This window comes from Bos grunniens, chromosome 4 (assembly GCF_055505025.1).
Source record: "Bos grunniens cultivar Pamir isolate PY7600 chromosome 4, Bosgru_T2T1.0, whole genome shotgun sequence".
NCBI lineage: Eukaryota > Metazoa > Chordata > Mammalia > Artiodactyla > Bovidae > Bos > Bos grunniens.
Genome location: NC_141168.1, coordinates 26069655 through 26085175, shown reverse-complemented (window position 1 = coordinate 26085175; position 15521 = coordinate 26069655). Strand labels below are relative to the sequence as shown.

The 15521-nt window shown below is 38.6% G+C and overlaps 1 protein-coding gene across 4 annotated transcripts in view; it reads right to left on the bottom strand.

Annotated features, from left to right (window-relative positions):
* The window catches only part of CEP41 (centrosomal protein 41), a 50190-nt gene that overhangs the window by 12195 nt on the left and 22474 nt on the right, over positions 1-15521 (bottom strand). Inside the window, exons 3-6 of one of the 4 annotated variants that reach the window (XM_086395665.1) lie at positions 10783-10890; positions 6454-6501; positions 1897-1958; positions 600-669 (exon numbers count right to left, since the gene is read on the bottom strand). In XM_086395665.1, the coding sequence (XP_086251791.1) occupies positions 600-669; positions 1897-1958; positions 6454-6501; positions 10783-10890 (288 nt within the window). Of the gene's footprint in view, positions 1-599; positions 670-1896; positions 1959-6453; positions 6502-8817; positions 9313-10782; positions 10891-15521 lie in introns of those variants that run through there. The other 3 variants (XM_086395664.1, XM_086395662.1, XM_086395663.1) reach the window with 3 other exon arrangements.

Genomic DNA, 15521 nt, shown 5'->3' with positions numbered 1-15521 from the left:
GTCTTGCTAGTCTTATCTCATAACCCTCACTCAGACCCCAGCCAGACTGGGTTATGTGATTCCCCAAACACGCTTGGACTTCTCCGTGCCTTTGCTCAGGCTGCTCCTCAGCCTGAGACAGTCTCACCCTTAACTTGCACCTGTTGAGATTCCAGGCCCTGGAGGCCATGGTATGCACGTGCACACATGTATTGGGGAGGAAAATAACAACAGAAAGACAAGGTTACTCATATGACAGAAATTCACATGACTCCATGTAAGCAGAGCTGTGTCTTTTTCATCTTCAGCTGTAGTCCCATAGCACCTAACTCTGTGGCCTGTACATATACAGAGAGCAGTAAAAATATTTGTTTAAAAAATTAATTAGTATATTAAACACATTTAAAACATTTAAGACTAAAAATGTTACAACCAGTAAACCAGACAGCTTTTTTTTTTTTTAAAGAAATAAGAATTAGCAAAGCAGCAGATAGCATTTCTCAGAGAGTCACAATCTAATTACAGACAGATACATCAAAGTCCCTGTGAACACAATAGCACAGGATCCCACAGTCAAATGGTCAACTTGTTATTTTCCCCAAATCCTCAATTCTCATTACCTTCTAGCCTTTGAATCTCCTCAGCTGTCACTTCCAGTGTTTGATCAGATAGGGACGCAACCTGGATGACCTGATAGAAAACAGAATGAAATGTGTAGATGTGTGTATGTTTGTCTTTAAACAGAGGCAATTCTGGTTTTAACAGAAGACGAGGAAATATCAATCAAAGATCTCCTGTTTTAAGAAACTGTCAGTGTTCCCAGTTGAAGACTAAATCTCAGGTCTTCTTACTTTGACGGCAGTAATTACATTACATTTTCTTAATTCCAGAAGAAAAAACTTGTTTAAAACATTACACAATAAACTCAAAAGACCAAAAGGATAATTTTGGACAAGAAACATAAATAAGGGTTTAAAACTGCCTTCATGTATATTCTAGTTTCAATATAACATGCTATTTCTTAAAAAATGCATAACAGCATTGTATTAGAAATTATTCAGTGAAGAAATAAATGTAATTATGGATATATTGATTACAATGTTGTACACCCAATACATAGTTTTTAAAGTACTTTTCTGTTGTAGGAAGTGATAAATTAGGAGATTGTGATTAATATACACATACTACTATATATAAAATAGATAATTAACAAGGACCTACTGTATAGCACAGGGAACTCAATATTCCATAATAACTTATATGAGAAAAGGATCTGAAAAAGAATATATATACATATAATAACTGATTCACTGTGCTGTACACCTGAAACTAACACAACATTATAAATCAACTGTACTCCAATAAACATTTAAAAAATGGTACGTAAAATTCAAATTAAAAAATAAATAAATCACTTTTCACAACTTAGCTCATTAGACTAACATCCACCTTGAGTTGCATATCACTGGAACTTTTGTTTGGGGGCCAGAGAGACATTTTGTCCATAATTTTCAAATGAAAGAAGAAAGTGACTTTCCTAAAGTAACAAAATAGCCCATGGCAGAAAGACTTGGAAAAAAGAGTACAGTCATAGATGGGAGATGACCTGCTTTCCACAGAGAAATATGTCCAAGCAATAAAGAACCCAGAATTCTAGATTCTCATTATTAAGATAAATTGACAAGGAAAAGTAAAACTTAAACTACAAATTTGATGATTAAAAAGTAGAATTTATATTTTACTGTATAAAGTTCTTTTCAAAGAAAAAAAGTTTCATCCCAATTAGCCCTCTCATAGGTGAAATATAAAGAAGCAGAAGAAAACCCTCTGCAAACACTACTCAGAGTTGAATTTGGAAACACAGAAAGTAGCACAAATGAGATAGTCTTTACTCCAGTGGAAGACCATTAAACTTACCAGCTGGGCAAAAGTTGTTACTTTTAGTCTCTTGAAAAGCTCATCTTTTTTGTATCTGTAATCTGCAAAGCAGAACGGGACAAATATTTTTCCAGGTTTATTTTGCTTTCTTGGAGGTACTAATTCTTTCTAGTCATCAAGAAATTTCATCAAGAAATGTACCAAAAAATGGTATATTTTTCCAGTTATCTACATGTATTTCCTTGCATTACCTCACTTGATCTTCCTGATACCCTCAGAATTAAATGTGGCAGGTGTTATATCATTTTTGCTTTGGCCAGGAGAAGCCTCCAGCTGAAATTCTAAGCTACCTTTTTGGGTCCAGCAATTTTACCTCTTCCCTTTATTTTTATTGGTCTACAACTATCCTTACTATGCTGTCTCTACTTTGACCTCATTGTATAGCATACATTTTTGTAAGTCCTTTAAATCCTTTTCAGAACAAGCAGGGGATAAATATCTGAATTTTACAAATGAGGACAGAGACCCAGAGAAGCTGAGGTGCCCTAGGTCAAAAGCTGGTAAGACATTTATACCCCAGTATTCTGTCTCTGTCCTAGAAAGAGAATAATTATTCCTGAGGTTACAAACTATGCTAGAAATGGAGGAAGACCTTTTTTTCCTGGAGTCAATACTGGGCACAAACTTATGATTGGTCCTGATAATCTCTTATATCAATTTTCCTTCAACTTTACTTCAATAAAAATCAACTTATTGCAGTTTTGCAATAGGAAAAAGTTCTGGAGATCTATTGTACGACAAAGTAAATATACTTAACAGTACTGAACTGTACACTGAAAAATTTATAATCAAAGATTTATAATGGTAAATCTTGTATTGTGGGTTTTTTAAAAACCAAAATTAGAAAAAAAAGAAAAATCAACGGAAAACATCAATATTTATTCAATGCTAGCTTTACAATTCTGAGACAGAACTCAAACTTTTGCATCCATTTGTTAAACAGTTAAGAAATACAGCCAAACTCACTTTATTATTTGTCCCATAGAGGCATGTTAAAAGCTGGCCTCCCTAAACTTTTCTGAAGAAGACTTGCCAATTCTGAAGAGTTTCCAGCATGGAACTCCTGCCCACCCCTACTCTTCACTCTTCTTCTAGTTTATATATTGACATTCTTGACTCCTTAAATACTACCTCATTATTTCAGAATTACTGAAGGTTAGCTGGATAATTACTCAAGTCTCATAAACAAAGAATCCTAGCAAAGGAAAGGCTTAAAGGTACTTAATATTATTTACTTGGTTATACTAATCATTCCCACGAACTTTCCAAAACACCAGCGCACACCAGATAGCTACTTTGGAGGATAATGTGAGCATGGTTTACCAAACACCTTGAAGCTCAGAGTCGGGAAATGATAGGATCTTAAAAACATGCCTTCTCTAAGTACCTCAAGACTCTTTCTGATGAGGAACTAAAGCTTCTCTGTTCTAAAATGTCCTAAAGATAGCAATTTGGCTAAAAATTGATTTTTCTTCCTGGAAATTCTTAAAACAGTTTCTTCTAGATACAACAAGATAACAAACCCAGACGCAAAGTAGCTTCTAAAACACATCAGAATGCAGACCCGAATAAGCTGAGCAGAAGCTTTAGAAAGTGCAACTCAACTACAGTATTTCTCTCAGTTGCCATCAGCTTGCCCACCCAAAGTCATTTATGTAAATCAAAACGGCAATAAGTCAGCCAATGAAAATAGTCAATAGCTTTAAAAGGAGTTTGCACTGTGGCATTTATCCATTGCTATTCTTTTGGTATAGTTAACATAGTTGGAAGTACTACTCTAGTTCTTCACATTCTATGTACAAAATACACACATTAAAATCCTCTTTATATAGAAATCACCTTAAATAAGAAAACAGGCACTGCTGTTTTCTAATGATCAGCATTTCCAGCATCCTCTCATACCCACTAGAAATTGCACTGCACGTTTGAACCTGAACTCTACATACCTGGTTCTGGTTTAGAAGGACAGCCATCATGAGGACTTTCTGACATTATTACTCAGATAAAAGATTAAGCTAGACACTTTACAGTAAGTCTTAAATTTTATAAAAAGGATAACTTGGAAAGCTCTGTCAGTCTGTCCCTGCAAGGGCGAACAGAGCTTCAAGAATGGAGCTTCTGCTACTGTAGCTTCTCCCGGACTCTATAATGGAGACAAACAATCCTAGTTTCAGATATGTTATCAAGTGTTGCTTCTCCGGTAAGTCTGGAGTCTAAGTGTGTCTCTCTCGAGTTACTGGAAGGACAGAGACCTAACTATCTAGGATGCTTCACACCGGGTCCAACCAGTGTCATCTAACCACCAGAAGCCAAGAATGGGCTTTGTGAATGGTCAATAGACACAGGGTGTCTATTTTCCCCAGGCAGAGTTGAAAGAATATTCAGATCACAAAGGAATTCTGCGTTTTCAGGGTTCTGTTAAAACGCGTTATTAGCAAAGGGAAGTTGGGCTCACAGTGGAAGACAAATCAAAGGAAGTAACAGGACAAGGTTTGTGATTTCACAGAAAGACATGGCATCTAAGGTAATCTGAGAAAAGAGATGGGTTTAGGGTGTCACAAAACAAGGCAACATTCTCTCCTCCTTCTGACCCAAAAGAACACCTACAACAGAAGATGGGAAAAGAGAAGGAAATATTTTCCAAGATGTAGATCCCAAACCAGAATCTGAAGTAATTCTAGCTGGAGAATCAGCACAAAGTGTGTGAAACAAGGTGAGTGGAACCTCCTGTCTTACTAAAAGGAAGCCCACAACTTCTGAAGAGGGAAGGTGAAGTACACATTTTCAAGGACTCTAACCCACAGGTATTTCTTTTGGGAGATAAGCTCCATTTAAAGTTGATATATCACAGAAACCACATTGTGCTTTTATGAGGAATATTTTAAACAGGGTTTCAGCAAGCTGGGTGGCATGGGACAATTTTTATATGGGACAAATTTTGGTGTGGATGGGTGAGTTTACACTCGGCTACCTTTGCTTAGGCGGTGAAAAAGGCTACAAACCAGAACAGAAGCAGGCCAGTTGAATTTTGCGCCCAGTGGATGAATTAAGGATGACAACAATAAAGTTTAGGTGAGTAAACAAGATTTTTTTCATAGTTTAAAATTTTAATATACACATATGTATGAATGTAAAGTGGAATATTTTGCAGATACATAACATTTTAAATATATAGCATAAATGTATAAAGTATAAAATATATAAGAAAAAAAGGATACTGTGATATTACACATTAAAAAACAAATGTCTATAGCATCAGTCCTTATAGCTGAATGTAGCAAATAACAGATTCAGCACGGAGCTGCTCCTGCTGCTGCTGCTGCTAAGTTGCTTCAGTCGTGTCTGACTCTGTGCAACCCCATAGACGGCAGCCCACCAGGCTCCCCCGTCCCTGGGATTCTCCAGGCAAGAACACTGGAGTGGGTTGCCATTTCCTTCTCCAATGCATGAAAGCGAAAAATAAAAGTGAAGTCACTCAGCCGTGTCGGACTCTTAGCAACCCCATGGACTGCAGTCTACCAGGCTCCTCTGTCCACGGATTTTCCAGGCAGGAGTACTGGAGTGGGGCGCCATTGCCTTCTCCAGGAGCTGCTCCTGAGTCCATGTCTATTGTCTGGGGTTTCTCAATACTGCAGCAATTCAAAAGGAACAGGAACATTATCATTTAAATTAAAAGTCCTGCTATGTATGTAAAAACAAAAGTTCTGGTGAATTCTGGATTTGTAATATTTTCTTCTCAGAAGGTATATTCTACCAGAGCCAGGTCCTGAACTGCTACCAATCAGAGCACCTCTCTGCTCAATACTGCCCTAGCACTGGGTTCTCCTACTGAAGCTATGAGCAAATCCATCTAAGAAAACAGATGTCCCTGCTTCTCTGATTCTGGCCATGATGTGTACATTTTACATCTGTTTTGGACACAGATTGAAAAATTATAATTTTGTGCAAGCGCAATGCACTCAGTGACTAGAAGCATATCTTTGCCAAAGATTAGTTTTTTAAAAGGATGTGTATGAAATATGATTTTTAATTAAAAGAAAGCTGACTGCAATGAATTTATAATGCATAACACTACTTTAAGAATAAGCTCTTTCTCACACCTCTCTTTTGTGAATACTGTCGAATTTATACTGAAAAGAATGCTATGAAATAAGATATTATTACTCCTATCTCAGGTACAGAGAAAATAAGAAAATAGGAAAGATTAAGTACCTTGAATACAGATCATAAAGACTGCAGTGCAATGAAACTAGAAGCTGGGGTTCTCACTGCTTAGCTAGAGATTATTTCATATTCCAACATTAATATCTCCCATGGGATTTAAGGTGGGCAGAACTCAGACCCAAAGACCACAGCCTCAGCAGCTGACCCGATGGTACAGTGTTCCCCACATCCTTCAGGGCATCTGCCATGCTCACCTGACTCCCATAGCTTTGTATGTGAGTCACCTGTAGAGTATGGTTAGGATTGTTAATAACCAACTTCCAGAGCCACTATAGGGTTCCATTACCCCACACCATAAATAGTCTTACTCACTTTTTTTGATCTCTTCTAGCTTCTCAATGTATTTAGTCATACTGTTACCTAAAAAGAGAAGGATTTTAAATATGCTTTTAATGGAAGAAAATGACGTCTGAGCCTTCCCATCCTGTTTTTACAGAACTGCAGCAGACAAATGGATCAGACATAGTAAACAGTCTTTATACGGCATTGTTAAAAGATAAGGAATCCCGGGAAATGTTTTGGTCAAATGTGCTAAGCTGAGGTGCACACCCAATAAACATTAAGAAGTCCCCCCAGGCACTACAAATGATCGCTTTATGTAATTTCTTTTGTTTCTGAGTTAAGCCTTTCATCCTCCATTTATTTGCCCCATAAGCTTTTTTTGTGGGGAAGGTGTGCAGAGGAAGAGAAAGAAGCAACAACCTCTGAATGTCTAAAATGAGCTGCCGGGCCCGGCCAAGTAACCCCTTCCTTTTCACTGAATCTTTGTGGTTTGCTTCTCTTCCCTGAACTTGGTCTTCCACTATTCATGCTGATACTGCAGCCTGAACTAGACCACACAGTCTGTACACCAGTATTCACCATGGATTTGATTTGCTGAGAAATCACAGCAGATCCTCAGCACTGTGGGGAGTCCCCCACCCTCATGTTTTATGGCCCAGTTCTATAACACTAGGTTCTAGCCAAGGTGGTTTGGAGAGTTTTCATGCATTAAAACTGGGCCAGGATCCTTATGGTTTCCAAATGAACTAAAGTCTGGTTCTCAAGCCAGGGGCTATTATTTTTTACCGAGCATACTTCGATTTGATTCAATTCAGCACAGCAAGCTCTATCTGGCACCTAACATGTATAGCAAAAAAAAGGAAAACACTAAAAATACTTTTTCATTTCTAAAACTGTGCTCCTAACTTTTAAGCCTTGAGAGCAACTAGTCAGTTTCAGTCACAAACTTTGGGTAAAAGAAGTGCTCCCGATTAATGGTATGAACTTATGGTTTTCAGCACTGTTCTGAACTTTTCTTCATGTGTAGGTGACAAGCAGAGAAAGAAAATTATTTCTCTGAAACCCAAAGCACATTTTCAAAAAACAACTTAACATCACTTGTTATTATTAAATCTATACCATCATGGAATAAAATGTCACTGAGTTAGAACATTCTTTTTTCATCTGGCAACACACAGTCCCCAGATCAGAACCGAAGAGCAGGACTGATTCAGTGCAGTCCTGGACCCAGACCGTATCCTTCCAGAAGCTCAGAGACGTGACAGTAGTAGGGCTGCTCAGAAGGCCTGAGGCTTCTCAAGACAGACACTGAGAACACCTCAGAAGAGATCTGAAAAGGCCCAAAGCCCAAGGCTGGAATCAAATATGATCTTTTCTAGGTTCTTCAGGCTGGAATGAACCTGAGATGTTGACCAGATCTCCACAGTGGAAACCATGAATCCTTCCCAGACTCACAGCCTCTCCTGTGCAAGTCTGCACTTGGGCGGGAACTCAACTGGTCAGTACTTGGGTTAGAAGACAGGGCAAATGGCATGCTCCTCACTGTCCCACAGGCTTACTCTTAAACGACTTTACAGGAGCTTCTGGTTGCACATTCCTAGGCCCCTTTCAATGCCAGGCTGTTGACGTGGCAGTTAGTTTCTTTTCACTGGAGAAGCAAGCTTCAGGTCTCCTTCCAGAATTGCCGAAAAACTGAGGTACAAAAAGGTCCACTGACTTGTCCGGAGACAGCAAGTTAGTAACTAAATCGAGATTAGTATTCCCAACCTCCTGGTTTCTAACATGGCTCACAGAAACACACTGCTTCTCTAGCTGTGCTGTTTTAAAAACATGATTTCACTGTGAGGTAAATACGTAGGAAGTGTTACTTTCTTCATAGTAGCAGGTGGGAACCATTTCATGCTCTCAAATTCCCTGAGGCATGCTATGCATGGGAAACAATAGCCAACCTTATCAGATAGTCTTTATTATTAAAACACTGCATTTCCAGTCTATAGCAGTTTCCACTAACAATGTGTCTAAAATCCATTTCTCAGTCAGTTAACAACATGTTCAGAATATTTACACAGCACTTCATCTTGTACCAGCAGAGCCTCACAATGACCCTGTGAGGTATGTTTTCATTCCTACTGATTATTTTTTCCACTAAAGGAGAAGGCAGATACAAAGTCTTTTGCAGAGGTGTACAAATACTTGGCAAAATTAGGAATAAATCTAAGAGTGCTATTGATAAGAAGCTTTTTTCATTATGGCTATTCATTCTCTCCTGTAGGGGGGAAATAAAAGAAAACGGAAGATTTCTGCATTGCTTCAATTGGAGAAATGACTAATCAACACAAGAGAAATCCCTAAAAATGATTTTAGAAAGTACGAAAAGTAGTATTTTTACCCCACCTCATGTACTGCTTGTATCTTAACTAAGCAGCTCATCTTACTGGATCTAATTTCATCGGAAAACAGCTTTTTGACCTTTTAAAAAGAATACAAATGAATCAATTCTATAATTGACTTATTTATAAACATATTTTTATTTTATACAAAAGTAAGAAGGCTAAAAGACTATCAACAGAATAATTTTTTTAATTGAAATTACACATTACCGCCAGATATATTTTCCTAGACAAGACTTTGATTAAAAAAGAAAGTCAGTGGCTCCCCACTGCTTACTGACTGAAGTTTAAACTCCTTGCTCTACTGCTGAAGGCGCCAACATCTTACCTACCTCTTCAATCTTGCCTTAATTATTAAACTTGACAAACTCTGTGAGTCTTTGGCTCGCTAATATGTCACCTTGGCCACATAATCATAATAGCTCACCCAGCTGGAAGTGACCTTTCCCTCCTCTGAACTTCTATAACACTCAGCTTACCGCTCACAAGGCATTTATCATTGTACTGCCTTATTTGTGTGTAAGTCTTATCTATCTTATTATACTGAAAGCCCTAAATAACTATTTACACGCACATAGACACACAAACACACACACAGAATATCTTTATCCTTTCCACTGTCTAGTGTTGGAGGCACTCAAAAATATTTGCTAAATAAGAAATACTATGAAGATGTACTAGCTGAAGAATCCTTATAATGGATCATATCATAATGTAAATAATCATATCCCAAATTGCTTTGAGTTTTTGGATGCCTGATTTTCTCTAAGCTATACACAACTTGATTTATATATAGTACATATATGTTACGTACTACTTAAATGACCTATATTGTTTCAGGACTCAGGTAATAGAAATGTATAAGGTGGTATTTAGCCTCTACTTAGTTTATAATTTAAGTTTCCAAAAAGAGATATATAAAAAGGTTTTACAAATGGAATCAAGAGAAAGAGACAACTATATTGATATTGCTAAGCAAAGATACAGCACAATCAACGAACTGAGGGGCTCATTCATTAGAGTTTTTCCTTTGTTTTCCTATAATGTAATAACCTTATTTGTACTGAGCCAGTAAGAAAAGCAAGTGATTTTGAGCAGCAGTAATCTAAAGTGGTTAAGATTTATAAGGCAGGAACTCAGTTGCTAAGAGACAATTCCACTGCTTTATTTTTCTTCAATATTTCCCTCCTCTATGGAGAAGTTCTTTTGGCTCGGAAGGAGCAGAAAGCGTGAAAAGAGGCACAGAGGTCCTTTGTTAATCTCAATAAGTTACACGAGCGCATAGCGCTTTCTGGTTTGTAAAAGGCTTTCACATACATTTCTTCCTTTGGTATAAGAAACAGAATTAAATACCAAGCAAAGATGAAGAGTACCTAGTCTGTAATGAGTTTCAGTGCTTAGGATCAAGGCTATTAGCAGATATTCAGGAAAAGTAAAGACTAAGAAGAAAAAAAGAAAATGACTAGTTTGTATGGAGATAAGAAAAGTAAGATGAATTTTTAAAAAATAAAAAATGGCTACAAAAGACTGAGTGGAGATAGTCTATGGAATTTTAGAGAGCTAAAGAAATTTGAAATTAGATTGAATATAGATTGAAATGAGAGAATAATGCCAGGAATGAAAGCGTTTAGGAGACTAACAAAGGGAGAGCCCTGTGGTTTGGAAATTGTCCCTTAATCAGCCTGCAGGGCTACAGACAGAAACCCAGAGAGGGTGCTTGAGAATACACAAGGGCCCTGCGGCGGTGGCTGAACAAAACGCCGGCAGGGATTTCATCGGAAGCATAATCCATTCCGGGCACAGTCTGGCAGTGCTGGGGAGCTGGGAAGATACACTCAGGAACCTATGGAACAAAAGAAATATTTGAAGTTCAAAATAATTCCGATATTTCTAGCCATGGCTATACAATGGTGTTTGAATTTATAAGAGAAGTAGCGTCAGAAGGACAGAAATAAAATATTATCTTTACCCAGGAAGAAGATATCTGGCTTTGAAGAAATCAGTAGAAGGCGATTTGGGTGAAGATTGGAGATGCCACAAAATTCTTGATTTCTTGGGATTAACTCTGAGTTGCTCACTGTTTGGTAAGAAAAGATTAAAGACCCATCTATTTAGCCTAGAAATGAGAAATGCTCATTTGTTCCTGTGCCTATTTCTACTGCTCTGACTGCAGAGCTTAAAAATCATACCTCAGACAGGAATTCCTTACTTTTACTTGACCTTTAAAGTCAGTCTGGTGTTTTCACAGCCAGGATTCCTCACACTTTTCGCCTTATGGCAGACACACATAAGTGGTAACATTTGGACACAACACTGAGGTTTGGGCTGTCTCAGGCCCTGATGGCTAGCCACAGGGCTAAAGAGATCAGTAACCCATAGGCTGCTGTACTGAATATACAGAGAGGTAAGTCACACACACACAAAATGAATAGAAAAAAATGAAAATCTTTCCCTTAAATTGACTTTAACATAATTTTTAAAATCCAAAACAAAAAATCAAACACTAGAATTACATTTCTTCCATACCGACTTTAAAATACACTTGGTTTCCGGCAATGAAGCACACTTTGGCCCTTCCAAAGGTATTATAAAACTAGACTTCTGCTTCCAGGAAGATGAGGTAGGATGTACTTTTCTCTACTCCTCCAGCTAAGTACAACAAAATCCCCAGATGACCCACAAAATAGGAGGAAATATCTGCAAATTATCCTTCAGATAAGGGTCTACTATCCAGGGTATATAACAGAACTCTTGTAACTCAACAATAAAAAGAAAAATAACCCAACTGAAAAAAGAAAACCGGCCAAGGATATGAATAGCCATCTCTCCACAGGAGATGTATAATTGCCGATAAGCACATTAAAAGGTGCTCAACATCATTACTCATTAGGAAAATGCAAATCAAAACCACAATGAAAATACCACATCACACCCACAAAGATGACTATAATCAAAACGATGGACAACAGCAAGTATTGTTGAGGATGTGGAGGAAAAAAGAGCCCTCCTACACTGCTGGTGGGCATGCAAAGTGCAGCTGCTCTGGAACACAGTTTGGTAGTTCCTCAAAAAATTAAACCCAGGGTTAACATCTGACCAAGAATTCAACTTCTAGGTATATAACCAAGAGAACTGAAAACAGGGTAAAAAACATGTATGCTAATGTTTTAGCAGCATTATGGTCAAAAAGCATAAATAAACCAAACATCTATCAAATGATGAGAAGATACACCAATTGTGGTGCTGTGCTTAGTCGCTCAGTCGTGTCCAACTCTTTGTGATCCCATGGACTGTGGCCCACCAGGCTCCTCTGTCCATGGGGATTCCCCAGGCAAAAATACTAGAGTGGGTTGCCATGCCCTCCTCCAGGGAATCTTCCCAACTCAGGAGTTAAACCCAGGTCTCCCGCACAGCAGGAGGATTCTTTACCATCTGAGAAATCAGGAATAGCTATATAAAAGAATATTGTTTAGCATTAAAATAAAGTATTGACACATGCTAGAACAATGATGAACCTTGAAAACATTATGCTAAGTGAAAGAAGTCAGACACAAAGGTCACATGCTGTATGATTCCATTTTTATGAAATATTCAGAAGAGGCAAAGTCAGAGATACAAAACATAGATTAGTGATTACCAGGAGCTGGTAAGAGTAAGGCATAGGAAACTACTGCTTTGGGTATGGGGTTTCTTAATGGGAAATATTCGGGTGGCGCTAGTGGTAAAGAACCCACCTGCAAATGCAGGAGATGCAACAGATATGGGTTTGATCCCTGAGTTGGGAAGATTCTCCTGGAGAAGGAAACAGAAACCCACTCCAGTATCCTTGACTGGAAAATCTCATGAACAGAGGAGCCTGGCAGGCTACAGTTGCAGGCTTCATGGGGCTGTAAAGAGTCGGACATGACAGAGCATGCGTGCACACACACACACACAGAAATATTCTACAGTTAGATAGTATTGATGGTCTGACAACCTTGTGAATGTTCTAAAAATGTCTGAATTGTACATTTTTAAAGGTTGAATTTTATGGTTGTAAATTATATCTTAATTTAAGAAAACATACCCAGTTAGAAAAAAAGATTGAATGGAAAAAGAAAATCCTGGAAGGGGTAAATTAAGAGTTTGGGATTAGAAGCTACATATTACTATATATAAAATAGATAAACAAGGTCCTACTGTAGAGCACAGGCAACTATATTCAATAGCTTATAATAACCTATAGTGGAAAAGAATCTGAAAAAGAAAATACATTTTATGTATATATATATGTATATATATATATATATATATATATATGTATAAAACTGAGTCATTGCTATACACTAGAAACTAACATGACATTATAAATCACCTTGCCGGAGAATTGATGCTTTTGAACTGTGGTGTTGGAGAAGACTCTTGAGAGTCCCTTGGACTGCAAGGAGATCCAACTAGTCCATTCTAAAGGAGATCAGTCCTGGGTGTTCTTTGGAAGGAATTATGCTGAAGCTGAAACTCCAGTACTTAGGCTACCTCATGTGAAGAGTTGACTCATTGGAAAAGACTCTGATGCTGGGAGGGATTGGGGGCAGGAGGAGAAGGGGACGACAGAGGATGAGATGGCTGGATGGCATCACCGACTCGATGGATGTGAGTTTGAGTGAATCCTGGGAGTTGGTGATGGACAGGGAGGCCTGGGGTGATGCAATTAATGGGGTTACAAAGAGTCAGACACGACTGAGCGACTGAACTGAACTGATACTTAAAATTTTAAAAAATACTGGACATTATATATAAAACAAACATAAGAAGACTCTGATAGGTGGAGCAAGGAAGGCAGATTGGCTAGGGACTTTGGGACCTGAGCAACGACATAATGGTTGAGCTACCTGGGGGTGTGTGTGTTTGTTTTTTGTCTCATTACCCTCAACATGGAGCTGAAGAAGCCAGAAATCCAAATATACCAACAGATGAAAAAATTCCTAACAAAAATCTGCTATCTCCAGCCAAAGGACAGTAAGACAGAAAACTATCAGATAATAACTACCTTATTCCAGTTGCATTCCACAGAAAAGCTATGTCTTACCCTTACCTGCCCATAAAGGCCAGATGGAGAATCTTGATTTTCATCTTTGTTGGGCTGTGATGAGATGCTATCAGAGTACCAAAAAGGATGAGAAAGAGGCTGGGGCTGAAAATGCACTCAAAGATATAATTGCTGAAACCTTTTCAAATTTGTTATCAGTCCCTGGTGGCTCAGACAGTAAAGAATCTGCCTGCAATTTGGGAGACCAAGGTTTGATGCCTGGGTTGGGAAGATCTGGAGAAGGGAATGGCAATCTACTGCAGTATTCTTGCCTGGAGAATTCCATGGACAGAGGCTACAGTCCATGGGGTTGCAGAGTCAGACACGACTGAGAGACTAATACTTTCAACACTATCAAATTTGGCAAGTAATATAAACTTCAGATTTATAATAGAAGGAAATACTGTTTGGCGTTTACTCCAAAGAAATCCACAGTAAGATGTTATCATAGTCAAACTTCTGAAAACTAAAGAAAGAAATCTCAAAAGCAGCAACAGAAAAATGACACCTGACCTATATGGGAAAAGCAGTTTGAATAACAGAAGATTTCTCATCAAAAATCAGGTGTCCAGAAGAAAGTGGCACAATATTTTTCAAGTGCTGGAAGAAAAGAACTGTCAGTTGGAATCCTATACGAAGAGAAGACACCCTTTAGGAAAGAAAAGAAATCAAGACATTCTCATTAAGGAAAACTAAGAGACTTTGTTACCAGTTCAGTTCAGTTCAGTTGCTCAGTCGTGTCCGACTCTTTGCAACCCCATGAATCGCAGCACGCCAGGCCTCCCTGTCCATCACCAACTCCCGGAGTTCACTCAGACTCACGTCCATCGAGTCAGTGATGCCATCCAGCCATCTCATCCTCTGTCGTCGTCCCCTTCTCATCCTGCCCCCAATCCCTCCCAGCATCAGAGTCTTTTCCAATGAGTCAACTCTTCACATGAGGTGGCCAAAGTACTGGAGTTTCAGCTTTAGCATCATTCCTTCCAAAGAAATCCCAGGGCTGATCTCCTTCAGAATGGACTGGTTGGATCTCCGCAGTCCAAGGGACTCTCAAGAGTCTTCTCCAACACCACAGTTCAAAAGCATCAATTCTTCGGCGCTCAGCCTTCTTCACAGTCCAACTCTCACATCCATACATGACCACAGGAAAAACCACAGCCTTGACTAGACAAACTTTGTTGGCAAAGTAACGTCTCTGCTTTTGAATATGCTATCTAGGTTGGTCATAACTTTCCTTCCAAGGAGTAAGTGTCTTTTAATTTCATGGCTGCAGTCACCATCTGCAACGATTTTGGAGCCCAAAAAAATAAAGTCTGACACTGTTTCCACTGTTTCCCCATCTATTTCCCATGAAGTGATGGGACTGGATGCCATGATCTTCGTTTTCTGAATGTTGAGCTTTAAGCCAACTTTTTCACTCTCCACTTTTACTTTCATCAAGAGGCTTTTGAGTTCCTCTTCACTTTCTGCCATAAGGGTGATGTCATCTGCATATCTGAGGTTATTGATATTTCTCCCGGCAATCTTGATTCCACCTTGTGTTTCTTCCAGTCCAGCGTTTCTCATGATGTACTCTGCATATAAGTTAAATAAACAGGGTGACAATATACAGCCTTGATGTACTCCTTTTCCTATTTGGA